At 37.6% G+C, this 19,957-nt stretch overlaps 1 protein-coding gene across 1 annotated transcript; it reads right to left on the bottom strand.

The window, feature by feature from the left end:
* Positions 1-3,453: 3,453 nt before the first annotated feature.
* On the bottom strand, positions 3,454-12,359 carry LOC110451223 (L-threonine 3-dehydrogenase-like). Its single transcript, XM_021499139.1, has 6 exons — positions 12,272-12,359; positions 9,388-9,879; positions 8,731-8,881; positions 7,560-7,656; positions 5,729-5,897; positions 3,454-4,494 (listed from the first exon to the last, which is right to left on the bottom strand). Exons 2-6 carry the CDS (start codon positions 9,839-9,841, stop codon positions 4,292-4,294), a joined length of 1,074 nt encoding a protein of 357 aa, XP_021354814.1. The 5' UTR covers positions 9,842-9,879; positions 12,272-12,359; the 3' UTR covers positions 3,454-4,291.
* Between the last annotated feature and the right edge of the window lie 7,598 nt (positions 12,360-19,957).

Raw genomic sequence — 19,957 nt, 5'->3', positions numbered from 1 at the left:
CGTTTACAAAATTGCCATTGTAAATGGAAATCTGACGTTTTCGAATTGAATTGAACACAGGATTTAATATTATTATGCATGTTATAGATAACTTTGAAACATTTCCCGTTTATATTGCTGCTATGTAGTTTTTGCCACCGACCTGCTCTCCAGACGGTATCAAATGCCTTTTTAAAATAAATAACGGTACAGTATAGCTTTTCGCCGCTTGAAAGATATATAAAAATGAGAATATGTATAATAAAAACGTTGTCTATATTTGAATGACCTTTTCTGAACCCTGCCTGATATCGAGATACTTAATTTATTTATTTTTCATATTCATTAAGACGCTTATTGAAAATAGAAGAAAATAGTTTACCAAGACAACTAATTAAAGTGATAGCTCTATAATTATCTGGGTCTTCTGGACTTCCCTTATTTTTGTATATTGGTTTGATAATACCGACACTCCATGTTTATGGTCATCACTGAGATGAATACGTTGTTTACAATCATCACTGAGATGAGTACGTTGTTTACAGTCATCACTGAGATTAGTACGTTGTTTGCAGTCATCACTGAGATGAGTACGTTGTTTATGGTCATCATTGAGATGAGGACGTTGTTTATGGTCATCAATGAGATGAGTACGTTGTTTACAGTCATTGCTGAGATTAGTACGTTGTTTATGGTTATCACTGAGATGAGTACGTTGTTTACAGTTATCATTGAGATGAGTACGTTGTTTACAGTCATCACTGAGATGAGTACGTTTTTTACAATCATCACTGAGATAAGTACGTTGTTTACAGTCATCACTGAGATTAGTACGTTGTTTACAGTCATCACTGAGATGAGTACGTTGTTTACAGTCATCACTGAGATGAGGACGTTGTTTATGGTCATCAATGAGATGAGTGCGTTGTTTACAGTCATCACTGAGATGAGTACGTTGTTTACAATTATCACTGAGATAAGTACGTTGTTTACAATCATCACTGAGATGAGTACGTTGTTTACAATCATCACTGAGATGAGTACGTTGTTTACAGTCATCACCGAGATGAGTACGTTGTTTACAATCATCATGGAGATTAATACGTTGTTTATGGTCATCACTGAGATGAGTACGTTGTTTATGGTCATCACTGAGATGAGTACGTTGTTTACAGTCATCACTGAGATGAGTACGTTGTTTACAATCATCACTGAGATAAGTACGTTGTTTACAATCATCACTGAGATGAGTACGTTGTTTACAATCATCACTGAGATAAGTACGTTGTTTACAATCATCAATGAGATGAGTACGTTGTTTAGTAATCACTAAGATGAGTACGTTGTTTATGGTCATCACTGAAATTAGTACGTTGTTTACAGTCATCACTGAGATGAGTACGTTGTTTACAATCATCAGTGAGATGTGTGACGTTGTTTACAATCATCACTGAGATGAGTACGTTGTGTACGGTCATCACTGAGATGAGTACGTTGTTTACGGTCATTACTGAGAAGAGTACGTTGTGTACAGTCATCACTGAGATGAGAACGTTGTTAACGGTCATCAAGGAGATGAGTACGTTGTTTACAATCATCACTGAAATGAGTACGTTGTTTACAGTCATCACTGAGATAAGTACGTTGTTTACAGTCATCACTGAGATAAGTACGTTGTTTACAGTCATCACTGAGATGTGTGACGTTGATTAGTCATCACTGAGATTATTACGTTGTTTACGGTCATCACTGAGATAAGTACGTTGTTTACAATCATCACTGAGATGAGTACGTTGTGTTCGGTCATCACTGAGATGAGTACGTTGTTTACGGTCATCACTGAGATGAGGACGTTGTTTACAATCATCACTGAGATAAGTACGTTGTTTAAAATCATCACTGAGATGAGTACGTTGTTTATGGTCATCACTGATATGAGTACGTTGTTTACAGTCATCACTGAGATGAGTACGTTGTTTACAATCATCACTGAAATGAGTACGTTGTTTACAGTCATCACTGAGATAAGTACGTTGTTTACAAGCATCACGGAGATGAGTACGTTGTTTACAGTCATCACTGAGATAAGTACGTTGTTTACAATCATCACCGAGATGAGTACGTTGTTTACAATCATCACTGAGATAAGTACGTTGTTTAAAATCATCACTGAGATGAGTACGTTGTTTATGGTCATCACTGATATGAGTACGTTGTTTACAGTCATCACTGAGATGAGTACGTTGTTTACAGTCATCACTGAGATGAGTACGTTGTTTACAATCATCACTGAGATGAATACGTTGTTTATGGTCATCACTGAGATAAGTACGTTGTTTACGGTCATCACTGAGATGAGTACGTTGTTTACAATCATCAGTGAGATGTGTGACGTTGTTTACAATCATCCCTGAGATGAGTACGTTGTGTACGGTCATCACTGAGATGTGTGACGTTGATTAGTCATCACTGAGATTATTACGTTGTTTACGGTCATCACTGAGATAAGTACGTTGTTTACAATCATCACGGAGATGAGTACGTTGTTTACAGTCATCACTGAGATGAGTACGTTTTTTACAATCATCACTGAGATAAGTACGTTGTTTACAATCATTACCGAGATGAGTACGTTGTTTACAATCATCACTGAGATGAGTACGTTGTGTTCGGTCATCACTGAGATGAGTACGTTGTTTACGGTCATCACTGAGATGAATACGTTGTTTATGGTCATCACTAGATGAGTACGTTTTTTACAATCATCACTGAGATAAGTACGTTGTTTAAAATCATCACTGAGATGAGTACGTTGTTTATGGTCATCACTGAGATGAGTACGTGGTTTACGGTCATCACTGAGATGAGTACGTTGTTTACGTTCATTACTGAGAAGAGTACGTTGTGTACAGTCATCACTGAGATGAGAACGTTGTTAACGGTCATCAAGGAGATGAGTACGTTGTTTACAATCATCACTGAGATGAGTACGTTGTGTTCGGTCATCACTGAGATGAGTACGTTGTTTACGGTCATCACTGAGATGAGAACGTTGTTTACAATCATCACTGAGATAAGTACGTTGTTTAAAATCATCACTGAGATGAGTACGTTGTTTATGGTCATCACTGAGATGAGGACGTTGTTTATGGTCATCACTGAGATGAGTACGTTGTTTACGGTCATCACTGAGATGAATACGTTGTTTATGGTCATCACTGAGATTAGTACGTTGTCAACGGTCATCACTAAAATGTTACATTGTGTACGGTCATCACTGAGATGTGCGACACTTTGCCGTCATCACCGATATTTGTGACATTATTTACTTTCATCATTGAGATGTGTGACGTTGTTTACGGTCATCAGTGAGATGTGTGACGTTGTTTACAGTAATCACTGAGACGTCATGTTTCTTGATGCAAGTTATTTATTTTGATAAAGAGGATTTACGTTAACCACCTTGCTTATAAATAACAATGACATTGTATCAGGGTATAATTTAGAAAAATAATACCAACAAAAAGCCGATTAACAGTGATTTATTTAATCAACGATCAACAAATAGTTATTATTGCTGCTTAAATTTAATGTATAAAATATAATACGATAATACGATAATCTGTGCTGTTCACCACCGTCAATAAGGAAGACAGCTCTCCTTACAGCGAGAACACATAGTTAATACCCTGAAGCAGATACTGTATACAATATCAGTAAGAAATACTTCCTTGACCAGGTGGTTTAAGGGTTGGGCTCTATTCAAGTGAACAGGAAAAGTTGCCCATCGAAAACCACTTTAATTAGTCTTGGAAACATGAACAAATTTTATGATCATTTTTATTATAACGATTTGATGCACCCTAGATTTATAGTATAATCATATAACTAGAGACAATTGAATACATAATTGATGTGCACGCATGAGGCATGGTAGCATTCCTTTTTAATAATGTGTGACAGTATTGTCATAGCAACCAAATCCTACAATGTGTTTTTAGGTAACCACGTGATCTACCACATACTCAATTAACAAGTATCTGTTCATCCAATTGATATTTGAATTGATATCTATTTTAATAATTTGATCTTATTTACTTTGTCATAAAATTATGATTAAAGAGTAGCGCATCAAATTTGATGAATCATAGAAAATCATATAAAAAAACATTCATAATTAACAAATTGTAATCAATTGGATGTAATCAATTTCTTAATCTTCCATAAATGTGTCAGTGACGTCACGATTTTGAGCATTTGAGGGTGCCGTTGAGGTAAGTGCGGACTTGACTCGCGCTAGGGTAGCGCCGGACTACTGTGAGGGGTAGAGCACTATCTTGCATGCCTCGCCAGCCATCAGTACTCTGAATGCCTCCTCGAACTGCGTCATCGAAAAATGATGCGTGATGACTTGGTCCACGTCGACCTTGCCCTCCGCTACCAGAGCCTCGGTTTCACGCCAGGTGTGGAATATACGACGGCCATGCACCGTCTTCAGCGTCAACGCCTTAAACACTGAAAAGAAACGGAAAATGTTACATTTATATAATTCTTTTGTCCTCAAAACGCTCCCTTGTTTTCTCCAAAATACATTCAACGTCTTCTAACCCATCAAGAAAACACCTGACTACAATTTGTCTAGCCGTCCAAAATTATATACTCAAAAACTAAAAGATTTCAAATAAACGAATAGTTCTTAACAATTTCATTTTGACATATACATATATATATATGTATGTTGTGTTGCATTCGTTTTACTACTATGTTTTAAATGTATTTGGATTTATATGCTTATTCAGTGATTTTGTCATTGCATTTCTTTATACCATTACCTTGAAAGAGCAGGACGTACCAGGGACGAGGCGGGATAGTGTTTTATGGACTTATATTTGATAAGTGTGATGGCTAGTATGTGAACTGCAACGTTTTTAATAATCATGGCGGTGCTTTGTGACCTACTAATTGTGTCAATAGTTGATTTAGTGGTGATTTATTCTATGTAACTTGTATATACATGTTAACCCTTATCGAGTGTCCATTTACAGGACTGCTGACATTTTCATCTACTATTGCATAGTAATATTTTACAGAATCGTGTTCCACATACTCAATTGCAATAGAGCAATATGATATTACCATCTGATGATCATATGTATATTGATATGTTTATTCATTCCTGGTTTCCACTGCATACCAATCCATTACCCCCTCCCCTATTCCCGTAATGATTCTATTGTACATATTACTTCATTCTTGTAGCTAGTGTTGAAAAGTTGATTACCAAGCAGGTAACAAATTTACATAAGTGTCACGACACTTGTTTTTGTTTCCTTTTCTGTTTTATAAAACATGTACTTCGATGTATTATCAAACAAAATTTGAATAAAACAAAGTTTAAACCAACGTCTTCAAATTTTCAAGTGTTCACATATCAAAACTGGTTGTTTGTGAGACAATAAACATACGAACAGCTTTTGTTAACAATTTGCATAAATATCAGGAGCTAATACGGAAGTTAACACTAGGTATCTTTACAATTTTACTTTGGTATAAAGGTTTAATAATTGTCAATTTTCAAAACAAGCCTTCCTTACACTTAGAACTATGTCATCAATTGTATACTGTATAACGCTACGTATTCGCATTCACAGTTTTTACGGTAGGAAAATAACCACATGTACTATTTAAGCAATTTATGTATTCTGAATGCATGTCTTTTTTAATAGAATAGATAAAAAGTACAACTAACCTACGTCCTGAAGAACGTTCTCCACGTGAAGTGGCTGTTTGGGAAGGCCGACTAACACCAGTTGTCCCCCTTTCCTCAGCATTGGGAAGGTGGCGTTGACCATGACTGCGGCACCACTGCACTCACATATACGTCCCATACCGACACCATCAGTAAACGATTTGATAAACTGAGGATGAATAGAACCATTGATATTATAAGTCTGCATCCATGGTGTGAACATTCAGATTGTAAGCATTTTCACATTGGAAGATTCGTCATATACATTAGAACAATGCTGAAGCATGTTTAACACATATGCACAAAAGCTGAAATCAAAATCGATACGAAAAGGAAAAAAGAAACAACGTGACATCAATGAAAAAAGAAAAACATACAGATCCCCACAAAAATATTTGAAGCGAAACTATGACATTGTTAACGTTCACCAAAAAGAGTGTATAGGTGTAAAATATGGGACTGTTTGATTTGCTACTCCATAGCATGTTCTAATTTTGGTTTGGCTTGGTTTTATTTTGTTTAACGTCCTATTAACAGCTAAGGTCATTTAAGGGCGTGCCTCCATGTGTTTTGTCTATGCATGCTTGCGTGTGTGTGCAGGAGGCAGGGTATGTTGGGGTACTTATGCTGACTTTATAGTGCTACCCTAAAAACTGAACGTTAAGAAGAGAATAACAACTACCATTATAAAGGACTTTACTGGGGACAGAAGCCATTGTCTTCCTCACCTGGGCGAACGTTGAACACGTAAGCCAAGCAAGGCACTAGGAAATAAAATGTTGTTATAAGTAGAAAGAAATTTAAAGATCCAAAATATTGCAATGGGTGCAGCAAATTTGTTTTGGTCGCTTTTTTGTCCCCAAATCGAGGGCACAAAAGCAAATTCCCAATGCTGTAGGGGTTCCCCACATTAGTCGCCTCTTACGATACATGCAGTTGGTAACAGAAGGTGTATTCTTTTCTCGATCCCCGACCTGCAGGGGTGATGCGAGAAGTCATGTTGATCAATAAACTACTTAGTCAGGGTTTTCTACATGAGACGCTTTGATCTACTCTGTCGTCATGATGACCTCGTATGCCACTAAGATATGGCATTGTCTGCCATGAGTAAAGATCTGTCCTCTGTGACTTAAATCGTTGATTATGTACATACAGTCTTGGAGTTGGGGAAGACATCGTAACAGGTGCCACAACATGAATTGTGGTGCCGGAAACGCTTACCTCTTCGAAACACCTATACCGGTTTCACATCCTTTTTGTGAAGCGATACCTGGCCCGGTTGCACAAAACTGCGTTCGAGTTATTAAGGGAAAAACTTAAATATGACTACTACAAAATCAAGACCATCTGATACCTTTTTACTGCTATAGGTTTGTTGAGACAGATCAGATTGAAGTATTTGAGGATTTAATTTGCTTTGTATTTTACTTGCGACAATTTAACCGACCTCTGACCGATCGGACCTCTTCATTAACTGTTTTCTTCTATGTATATTGATTTTGTCCTTGTGTGTTTTCATTGTGGTATATTTTTTTCCCTATTTTTAAGGTCGCACATTCTACCTTTCAAGAATCTTAGCTCCAATCGTCATATGTATGAGGTCTTGCCTCTTTGGGATCACACGAGATATTTACAAAGTTTTACCTTTTTTTCTTTCACGCGGAATATCTGTGAAGAACACAACCTCTTTTTTGTCTTTTGTTTACATTGGACAGTATGAAGTATTCATTCTTTTAAGCTCCATGTGATATTTTTTAATCTTGCCTCTTTTGGGTCACATTGGATATTTCATTAAATGTCTTACCTCTTAAGAGATCTATATCAGTCTTACCTCTTTCAAGTCTTTTTCTTTAGTGTTGACAGTTATATCTGCCCCAAGTTCTTTGGCAAATTTTAATTTACTTTCGTCAATGTCAGCTGCAATCACCCTGCGGTAAAAACACAAATGGAATATCATTTTAATATTAAATATTTTTTTCATATATGAAGTAAGTTTGAAATGGCATACATTTCGCAATTGAAATCCTCAAGGAAATTTGAAACCTTAAAAGGTCTATGAACACACCACTGCTTTGTGAGGGTGTATTGTGTGCTATTTGGGCGGATTGGTCGAGTGTTTAACAATCTGGCCTTCCAAGCAGGCGGCCGGGGTTCGATCCCCAAAGTCGCCGTACACATGGAATATTCAGAAAAAGTGTTTTTCTCCTGCCTACACAACTCCAACAACCCAGGTGGAGTATAAAATGGTCTGGGGTGGGTGTTGCGGTATCTGTGCTGTAGCATTAAAGTGAGGTGGCACCATAAATGATACCGTTGGAAGCACGGTCCCACTACAAACAGAACATAATACATCTCCAGCACACACAGGCATACACACATAGGGAAATATAAGCCAGGTGGCATATGACTAGTAGTTAGTTCCTCAATATTGTATTGATTAATATATATGTTAATTGTATTGACTGTATAAAACTGTATATCTATGTACTGTAAAGCGCTTTAGACTGGCTTATGTTAGCTAGAAAGGGCGCTTTATCAAATGTTGTATACTTATTTTATTTTATTTATTTGGCTTCGGCAACCATATATTTTTCTGACCCCGTATGCGCGATTCTCTGCGCTTTCCATTGTCTTTTAATGCGTGACCGCTGGTCTGAGTACAGTTTGAGTATGATGTACATCCAAATCAAGTGAGTTACAGAGCGCTCGCCTTTATGTACTTCTTTCTCTGTGTCCATAGACTACTTGACCATTAGTTTCATTATAAGTTAGGTGTGATATTTCTCGGCGTTTATACATTTTATGACCCTCTGATTATGATGCATGTGCGGTACTGCTTGAGAAACTTTTTTACACTCCTTGACGTCCATACATATTTGTGATCGCCAATGTGAATAAAGTTAGAGTATTTTTGCGTTTGATATACTGCAAGTTATTTTGAATCCATAAATTGTGTAAGCGATGCAGATGTGTTGCTCAATGCGAGATAACTTTGTACGTACCTCTTGGCCCCCATAGACCTGGCGACTTTCTGCACCAGGATACCCACGGCCCCACAGCCGATGACCAGTACATCTTCTCCCCTACAGTCGAGTCGCTCCACCGCATTGTGGGCGACACCAAGGGGCTCCAGCATTGCGATCTGGTCGGGTGCTACAGTAAAACAAAAGCGATACATTGATAATGAGTTTTAGTAGATCAAATTATTCCCATGTTAGCGTCAAGTGTCCATAATGAGGAATAGCAAATCGCCTTTCGTCCATCGTCGTATATAGTGAAAACTTAGTAAAGCCACGCGCTGTATCTATGATCATTTTAAAGTGCATTTCAAATATAGCAAATGTGTATAGACACATGAGTTGTTAAATAATCAGACAAACATTTCCCTTTCCGAGTTAAGACGACAAATTCTGATTACAACTGCTGATTCTAATGAAGGCGACTTCGGATGCACTTTATTGAGATTGCTGGATCTGTTGATTGGCTGAGATACTGTATGTACATAAATTGAAAATATACATCATTTTTGTATATGACATTATAACTGTACTACGCATATTAATACCATAATATATGGAAAATAAATGCAGTTTTTGGCAATTAATAATAAAATTTTGTAAAAACCAAATGAAGCAAACTATAAATACTGACTAACTTACTCAGAGATCGTTTGAGTACGTATAGAAACTTGGCAGGAACTATTGTGTACTCGGAACATCCTCCATACGGCGTCTGCCTCCCGTGTCCGAACTGCCCCATGTTGAGACATATTTCGCGGGTGTCATGCGTACACTGGTAACATGTTCCGCAGTAGTAATGATTCTCTACGCCGACTTTACTGCCCACCGGTATGTCGGCGTCTGGTCCACACTTGACTACCGTACCTGCACACTCGTGGCCGGGCGTAAACGGTATCGTTGCTATGACTTTGGCCACATCATTCCATGTGTACATGTTGATGTCGGAACCACATACCGACACTGCGTCCACTTTTATCAACACCTCGTCGCCCGTCGGTTCCGGCACGGGTACGGTCTGTAGATCGAATGAAAAAGCTTCCTTTGTCTTCACTAAAGCTTTCATTGTCGCGGGTACTGTACCGGTGGAAGCCATCTTGTTCGCTGCGTGTTATCAAGTATGGCGGTTGTTATCTACAAAGGGTACGGAAGGTCATGGCGCTATATGTAACAATATTATATTCTAATGACCACATGTATCACATCTTATAGGAATGTTATACATGCAAGTAAATATACATTTATGTAAATAGATTTATAATATTGAACGAATTTCTGTGCGCTCGGGACAACAAATGCTGAAGGGTAGAATAACCAGAGGTGAATAAATATACTGGTTTAATAGTCTCTGAAATAACCAAAAAGACACGTTCGCTCTCTGGACCCCTGAAAATTGAAGACACGCGGCTGGCTATTTGATTGGTCTCTGGTAGAAAGACCTGACCATTCGCTAGGTTCGTCCTTTAAAGATTACAGAGGAGTGACAACCGCGGATTTCAATGTCAGCCAATTTTACCGCTACGCAACCGAGAGATTCTTTTGATGTACATCAAATGATCGAGCTTCCTTCTCGTCTCATGCACAAGGCGGTGCACACTGAGCCTTCGATTTCCTAGGGTGCAGAGAGTCAAAGTGAGCATAATCCCTGGAATATCATGGAAGGCTGACCGCATATCGCTATTACAGATAGGACTCTCCATAGAAGGGAAGGCGTCTCTGACAGCTAATTTGATATGGCAAGGGCGTCGTGTGTGTATTGATAATGTTTATTCAACGGATGTGACGAATTTTGCCACACGTTTCGGACAGACTGTCATATCCACGAATCATTCGGCTAACCTCGGCCGATTCCGGTACCCTTCATCTAGATGTATATCTGCCGAGGTGTGCCGAATGATCCATGAACGCGTCTCGAGAAAAGATATCAATTCATTTACTGCAAGGACTATTTTTAGGCTCAGATTATTGAGTAGTATCCGTATGAAACATGGACATTCAAACGAGTCATTGTGAAGATAAAATGTTTATAACTTAAAATATTATTTACACCGGCAGGTATAATGATTTCATGCAGATAGTGACTGTGTTCTCAGAAAAGAAGATGTCACTATATATATAGCCATTATTTCCCTTCTTTACACGACTGAATAAAGCGCTGATCCAAAACAGACGTAGGCGTACTTTTGTACTCGTGTTTGTACTCGTGTTTAAACGTCGATACGCCATAAGATACAATATACATAGTGTATGAGGTTATGGAATTTTTATACAAATTCTGTCGTAATCTTTTCTCTTCAACACTGCAGTTTGATTACTTATTAAGTCCAGGCACGCACGCCCACATTTACATTATGTGTCGACATACACATACTGCCAATGTGAGTCATTATGTATTTTGAAACCGGAGCGGAAGTTGTTGAAGTAATCAATACAATTTTTGTAAACAGGGTAGGTTATTCCCATTCTAGCTATTTACAAGCTAAATAATGCTTTTATGTAATTTACTCTTTATTCATACGACAATGTCCGCCGAAATACGTGTATGACTTGATTTCTATTTAGAAAAGATTTCTGCTCCGTAAACATCGTGACGTCGTGGATTTTGAATTTGTCAAAAAGTATACATAATATATGTACTTCCCATGAATATGCTAATGAGTGACGTTTCAAACCTTTTATGCGTGTGTTAATACTGTATAGCGTCGCAATAGAAAAACGACGTCAACCGTTTCGCGGTACTAATATATATTTCGCGGTTGTCCCGATCAGAACCTGTTTCGCGGGGTTTCTATTTCGCGCAACACCGCCTTATCATAATGATGCGGTCATTAGCCTTTTCTGTATACAGTAGGCACCTAGTGAGGAAGGGTTTTTAATCCAATTTGCATCGACACTGCCATTGCCATCCTCGATACTCCAGGGGTTACGCTCACTTTCACTTTCTGTACCCCTGGAATAGGTCATAACAAAATTGAAGGCACGCGGCTTGCTATTTGATTGGTCTCAGCTAAAAAGCCCGGACTAATCGCTAATTTGTATATGATCTTAAAAAGCAAAACATAACACAATCAAACTCAAAATGCAGCAAATGATTTGGTATCAATGGATATTTATTAATATAGGAGTCCTCGGCAGTTGCATCAACTTGATTTACCTGCGTTGAATACAGTAAGCCACAGTCCCACTTAACTTGGGACCTGCCCGTTTATGTGGAACAACCGATCCGACTGTTTTCAAATGCAACATTTTCGGGTTTATTAAATCCTGGCAGACCTGCAAACGTGTATGCATGCCTTGCAGTGCTTTGTCAAGGCTCGCCTCAAAGCAGTGTCATATTACTAAGTCCGACCTTCTGTCATAAACGAACAAGTCTGGTCCAACCGGTTCAACCGTTTGGACCGCGATAAACGAAAGCGGCCAAGCTCTTGCAACCCACTGTAATGCTGTAGCATTTGATTTGACCTACAAACGATTATCCTCATAGGATCTATATGTTCATATATTACAACGAAATAGCAATACATACCGTGTAAGAAAGGTCATCAGCTGCTCGTTAAGTAAGCAAAAAGGGTAAACAAATTCGATAAGAAAGCTATACCGGAAGTAAATTAACGTCTAATCTAATAACCAAAACAGGATTAGTTCGGAAAATTCAATAATAAATGAAATTTAAGTAATCGTTTCGATTTTTCCAGAAAAAATTGGCGAATCTTACTTTTGTTAGAATTTAACAGGAATTGACATTATACCCGAGGTACTGCCGAATCGATCTGACGTGGCTAATTTCATTTTGTCTGGTATTTCACCGATCTATTATTATATCCTATCTCCTGACTCGCATGTATACAGCCAGAATTTTTTTTGAAATTTATCCGTTTCCTAAAATTCTAACCACGATGAGTTAATTGGCCAAAACAGTTTTTTAGGCAAAGTTTAACATTGTGTCTATGGGAACGACGCCAAGGTATAATTCCTATGTAGGGAGGAAAAGTGATATCTCAACAACAGAGGCACGAATGATAATATTAATATTACCACAAGAAACACTGGTAATTTTCTAACATGATGTAAAGTTTTATTAAAATTGGATGTCAAACGAAGTCGTGAAAATATTGAAAAATACCCAACATAGAATCCATTGGGAAACTGATGTAACGTGAACGACATTTTACCTTTGTAGTTACGTTACGTCATTAAATTAGAATTGTGCAATGCAAGAGAGCAAAGCTGCATTGTATCAGTTCGGTTTCGTATTGTTTAACGTCCTGTCAACATCTATGGTCATTTAAGGACGGCGCATTATATAAGAGAAAAAAGTGTCAATTTATGTAAGTTCTTGCATATATATATTGGTGACACGTTAACATGAACCGTCTGTGACGTCAAGAACGTTTAAACTGGAATGTCAGTGCTTGTTCAAACCGTCAAGGAAACATAATTCCGCCACCACGTCCTGGAAATATATGGAATATATTGGAATTTAATTCTAGATGGTGGAATCCTGGAAATTCCATTGATTCCGCTCACTGAAATTCTCTGCACGCCTGGAATATGTTGTGACGCCGGAATTGAAGGCTCCATATCCTCTACCTTGCAGACGACACAATTATCTAAAGAATCACTCGTCGACAGCTTGACGGTAAAATTGGCCGGCTTTGAAGTCGTGTCGCTTTGATTTCTTCAAAGGCCAGGTATCAGCCTAGCGATTGGTCAGTTTAAATACCTGAAACCAATCATATCGTTGCCTGCGTACCTTCAAATAATGATATATTCCAGGGGTGCATAGAGCGTAACTGAGCTTACCCCTGGAATTTCGAGGGTGCCGTCATCTAGAAACACATTCCGATAAATTCCACATACCAAGCAAATTTTGAAAAACTATTGCACAAATAAAAAATACGATCATAAAGCAATGTTAGAAGATGTCACTGAATGTTTAACTAATGCCCTTTCTGTAGTTTGCCCTGTTCTCCTATTCTACAGTATCTACCAGTTAGACACCATGCGCCAGTCTCAACATGTTGGCTTGATTTATCTTGATATATGATACAAGATGAGTATGGGCATTATGTGTACCATCCACCATATACTATTGACCTTACACAAGGAGGTGTTCATCTACGGAAGCCGGTTAGTGGCATTCGAAATACGGTTTACGTCGTATTTACGACTTTTCTAAAAAACGGCTTTGCTATTCCGTTCGTAGTTATATTCATGAACAGAGGTATGGCACGAATGATTGTCTTTATTCAAAATATTGAATTTCGTCAAATGTTGATTCAACCTTCGCAAGAAAACCGTTCGCCTGAAAAGCTACGAAACAGCGAACGGCCTCGGGGATCGGTCTTCTTTCGATTTTTGTAATTTTCGTCAAGAACGCATACAAAACCAGCTAGGAGAGCCAGGTGAACCAATATTTTTATTTGAAGAATCTGAACTTTATTGATGATGTAGCCCTGCTATCGACCAAGAAACCCTATCTTCAAGAGAAGATAACAAGACTGAAGCAGTGTGTCCAAGCGTTTGGGTTATTTCGTCACCACAAAAAAGACCCGGGTGATGAAAATCAACACACCACAAAAGACATTATTCTTGTAGACGAGGAAGAGCTTGAGGAGAGATTTTCACAAACCACGGATTCCTAATTAGCATCGAGAACTCATCAGATCAAGAACTTGTACTGTCGATTAAGAAACATCTGACACTCCGACCTCAGGACAACGATTTGACCCTATAATACCAACGTCAAATCGGTCATTTTGTATGGATGCCAATGCTGGAGGGTAATTCATGATATGATAGCTATCTTTTCCTTCCATCATTTCTGCTTCATATGCATCTGCAACACATAGACGGTTTCATCCCTAATGCTGGATGGCAGAACCAAAGACCCTTTGCTGACAATTCAGCCAGAGAGGAGGAAGGTCAAGGAACACTTGGCATAAAACCATTGAGAAGAACTCACAGGGCACAACAAAAGACTAACCAACCACCTTGCAGCATGGTCTTTGTTGTGGCTTTAGTATGATTGCAATGCTATCTGATTGGTTTATCTTGTCCAATAACACAGGTGTGTGAGTGAAGACTGGGGAGTCGAGGATAATGTGAACACATTACCTGATATATTAACAGGTGTTTACCGGTCAAGACTGACTTGACCTCTGTTATCTTAGTTTCCTTATACAGCCAGCTACATTATTTCAACTTTGCCACCTCAGGCACTTCAGAAAATTCAGCCTGGTGTCTGCTTTTCCATCACAAGCACTGTGAGTTGTGGTTCCACCTAACCAATGCTGCAGCCGGTATTGTTAGACTTAAGGAGGTATGCTACCTTTTGTTAACATCTGATACCAATGCACCGGCTGCAGCCTCACTTACAATATCACAATTAATGTAGGTTCATCAGATGGTTTTCCCCTCAGAATAAATAGAGAATGGCTAATAACAACAAAACATATCATGTTCGGAAAAGGCTTTTATTAAGCTTTCATCTGTAAATCAACAATGTTGGACTCGCCCTTATAGTTGAGGGAAATACATGTACACAATGATCTTTTACACATATTTAACAATCGTATTGCAGCTGCAACATAACAGGCAGCAAATCTACAAAGTAGTCTACAGCACTTCTTGGCAAATAACTGTACAAAAAATAAGCTATCTGGTATCAGTGTATGAACAGTAGTGAATCTATGGACGCAAATAAAATTGTTCTAACAAGAGAGGTACACGTTGTGATCATTCAAAAAGAAACAATGCAAATATAGTCAATCATTCACAATCGGGAATGTCCTCCAACATTTCTTAACATCATCACAGAGACAGGTTAGTATCGGTGTTATCCTGTATTACACGCCGTGTAAGTATTATGAGGAAAAATTAAATTTAACTAAACTAACAGAAAACATTTCTCCAATTTAAAAACATTACTACAGTATATTCTCAGCTTTCCTTATGGTGATATCGGTCAAACTGACCACCAGCTATCCCTACTGTTGATATCTGTCAAACTGACCACCAGCTGTACCCACTGATGACATCTCTCTAACTGACCACCAGCTATCCCTACTGGTGACATCTGTCAAACTGACCACCAGCCATCCCTACTGGTGATATCTGTCAAATTGATACTGTGCCTCTATATGTTCAGCTCTACTTCAACAGCTGAACATAGAGACACAATAAGGGCCTGCTTTGATAACTTGGTCTAGGATGGTAACACTGTAGGTTTATCATTAACTTGGCATAGGATGGTACAATGTTAAACTACAGTATTACATTATCTTGGTTTAGGATTGTCACACTGGGGTATGACACTAGCTTCGAGTTGGATGGTAAAACTAGTCACTATATTAACTTCATAAAGAATGATAACACTACAGTATTACATTATCTTGGTTTAGGACTGTCACACTGGGGTATGACACTAGCTTCGAGTTGGATGGTAAAACTAGTCACAATATTAACTTCATAAAGAATGATAACACTACAGTATTACATCATCTTGGTTTAGGATGGATTCACTGCAAGCTTACCATATTAGCTTGATTAAGGATGTTTAGACAGCAGATTACATCAGCTATATTTTAAGTAATATCTAGGTCTGGTATTCAAGTAGCACAAGCAGCATGGAAGCTCTGGGAAGTCCAGCACAGTATAATAAACGCTATATATACAAACAACATGGTGGCTGACATAACTTACTACAGTTTATGTTTACATAAACCTTTTATTAAGCTGGTCTCTGGAACTTCAATCCTCCAAGCTCTACCTCCATTACAAGCCCTCCGTTTGAGATCAATGAACCACAATTAGTGACAATACAGTAAAGATACATATATCCTCATTTACACTCTACCCAAATATACCATATCCAGATATACACAGTACCCAGATATACAGGGTATCCAGATATACACAGTACCTAGATATACAGGGTATCCAGATATAAACAATACCTAGCTATACAGGGTATCCAGATATAAACAGTACCTAGATATACAGGGTATCCGGATATAAACAGTACCCAGATATACAGGGTATCCAGATATAAACAGTACCTAGATATACAGGGTATCCAGATATAAACAGTACCTAGCTATACAGGGTATCCAGATATACACAGTACCCAGATATACAGGGTATCCAGATATACACAGTACCTAGATATACAGGGTATCCAGATATAAACAATACCTAGCTATACAGGGTATCCAGATATAAACAGTACCTAGATATACAGGGTAGCCAGATATAAACAGTCCCTAGATATACAGGGGATCCGGATATAAACAGTAACTAGATATACAGGGTTTCCAGATATAAACAGAACCTAGATATACAGGGCATCCAGATGAGATATACAAAGTACCCAGTTATACATAGTACCCAGATATACATAGTACCCAGACATTCATGGTACCTAGATATACATGGTATCCAGATATAATCAGTACCTAGATTTACAGGGTATCCAGATGAGATATACAAAGTACCCAGTTATACATAGTATCCAGACATTCATGGTACCTAGATATACATGGTATCCATATATAAACAGTACCTAGATATACAGGGTATCCAGATATAAACAGTACCCAGATATACAGGATATCCATATATAAACAGTACCTAGATATACAGGGTATCCAGATATAAACAGTACCTAAATATACAGGGTATCCATATATAAACAGTACCTAAATATACAGGGTATCCAGATGAGATATACAAAGTACCCAGTTATACATAGTACCCAGACATACATGGTACCTAGATATACATAGTACCCAGAAATACCATACCCAGATATACATATATAGTACCCATATATACATGGTACCCAGATATACAAGGTATCCAGATTATGAGATATACAAAGTACCCAGTTATACATAGTACCCAGATATACATGGTACCTAGATACATGTATACAGGACCCAGCAACACCATATCCAGATATACATAGTACCCATATATACATGGTACCCATATATACATGTTACCCAGATATACATACCTGTAGTACCCATATATACATGGTACCCAGATAAACATAGTACCTAGATAAATATAGTACCTAGATAAATATAGTTCCCAGACATATATGGTATGCAAATATACCATATCCAGATATACATTGTACCCAGAGTACCCAGTCAAACACAGACCCCAGGTATACATATACGAAAATACTGTGCACAGGTACACATGTAGACCAAAACACATACCCAGAAACAACAATTTCCATGGTAACTGGACACGACAAATCTGGATGACATTAAACATGTACACATTCATAAACCAGTTTTTAATAAAATGTTGCATACCTACACCGATCCTATGGCTGTGTATGCATGTATACACTTTGATCACTTTGCCTTGGATAAATAGGATCCAGTAAATGGGTATTTAAGTTCAAGATGGGACTGTATAAATATTACGGGATTTCCAAAGGATGACTTCCATGTCATAAGTATAAATGTTCACAAACATATTTGTGTATTCCTTGACATTTATACGCAAAGCATTTTCGAACCCTTTCACCCCTATGTAACTTAGTAGACTCCACCATGCATTGATCTGGATGAGTTCATTATGGTCTATAGTGGTGAAAGTGTCAAAGAGTTCTGTCCCTTTTCAGTACAACACTGCTGATTCAAGTACGTACAGGGAACATCAAAGGAAATAAACTTTTGAGATCAGAAATCAGATGAACAGCATTTTAACAAATTTTAACTTCCATCTCATCATATTTGTGTATCATATAATCATGTTAGTACAAATTACTTGAAATTTTAAACCTTTTATCTTTTTGCATATATTCGCCAAAAAACCCTATCCCCACTTGTTTCAACCAATTTTATGAACATATAATACAGGTTGTAATAACTGACTTCTGCCAAAAAGGTCACTTGTGTGTATATATATTTAACAGCTGTTAAATTACACAACTGTATTCAAATACTGTCATACTATAAAATATAGGGAATATTTCAGTTTGAGGTAAATACTCTAATTTTATGTGCCCTATTGTATAAACTGGAAAAAAAAAATAAAAAAAATCATAAGCTGAAAATTGACTACATACAAGTATATCTACAGTTTGTAGTAGGCGTTAAATATAAGACCATGTAGTAAAGAAAATAAATTTGGGGAGGGGGATAAACAAAAAAACAACTAATGTGGAATCAATACTTGATACAATGGTAAATCAAAGAGGCTACATTTACAACTAATGGTTACTCTTTCTATCATGGACGAACGACTAATGGTCACTGTCTCTCAATCATGGACGAACGACTAATGGTCACTGTCTCTCTATCATGGACGAACGACTAATGGTCACTGTCTCTCTATCATGGACGATGTGGAACTCTACTCACTTTCTCCTTGGCCTCCTCGTTCTGCTGCCTACGAAATTATACTTACAGGAAAATCTTCTGCAGTTCAACCAAAATACAACTGCGTAACTGGGCAACTATGCAGTCTTTCTTCAAAAGCCAGACAATATCTGTCTTAACAAGCACAGTGGCCGTACATTGGGGCACCTTGTCATTGTATCTTGTTTGCTTTGCGACAGACAAGAAATACTTTGGTAAAAGTTACAGAAGAAAATCCTCTAAGTGTCTGATCACAGCCCTGTACGCTTTTTACATATATTACAATCTTTCACAACACTTTCTCTTTCAACAACCTTACATGAAATACTTCAAGGTTTAAAAAAGACATTTTCATGAAAATATACATATATATATATATTTAGCACACATGCAACTGTACACATGTGTATATGTGTAACTTACACAATGCATCTCAATATTAACCGGTGTCTATATAATCACAGTACTATCATACTCATAACTTCAATAAATAACAATACAACTGTTTCACATCCTTACTCAACTCAAAGTATTATACTATATATACATCGATTTTACGTCTTTCAGACGACTGGTAAGGTCATGATTATATATGGTAGCAAATCTGTTAGAAATTATACAGGTTCTGACCAAACTTATGCATGCACAACAAAGACATTTGCCCTATCTATGTAGATATAAATTGTTTTCTTTTTTGTATATAACTCCACACTTTCTTAATAAGCAGTAGTTACCGGGTATGTTTCAATTCGGCAAAATATGCTGTTCAAATAATGCAAAATGGTGAGACTTGTGATGATTGTTGTTGTTTTTTGTCAACTTTCTTAAAA

This window comes from Mizuhopecten yessoensis, unplaced genomic scaffold (assembly GCF_002113885.1).
Source record: "Mizuhopecten yessoensis strain PY_sf001 unplaced genomic scaffold, ASM211388v2 scaffold5877, whole genome shotgun sequence".
NCBI lineage: Eukaryota > Metazoa > Mollusca > Bivalvia > Pectinida > Pectinidae > Mizuhopecten > Mizuhopecten yessoensis.
Note: the sequence above shows the minus strand (reverse complement) of the source record. Positions and strands in the feature narration are given on the sequence as shown.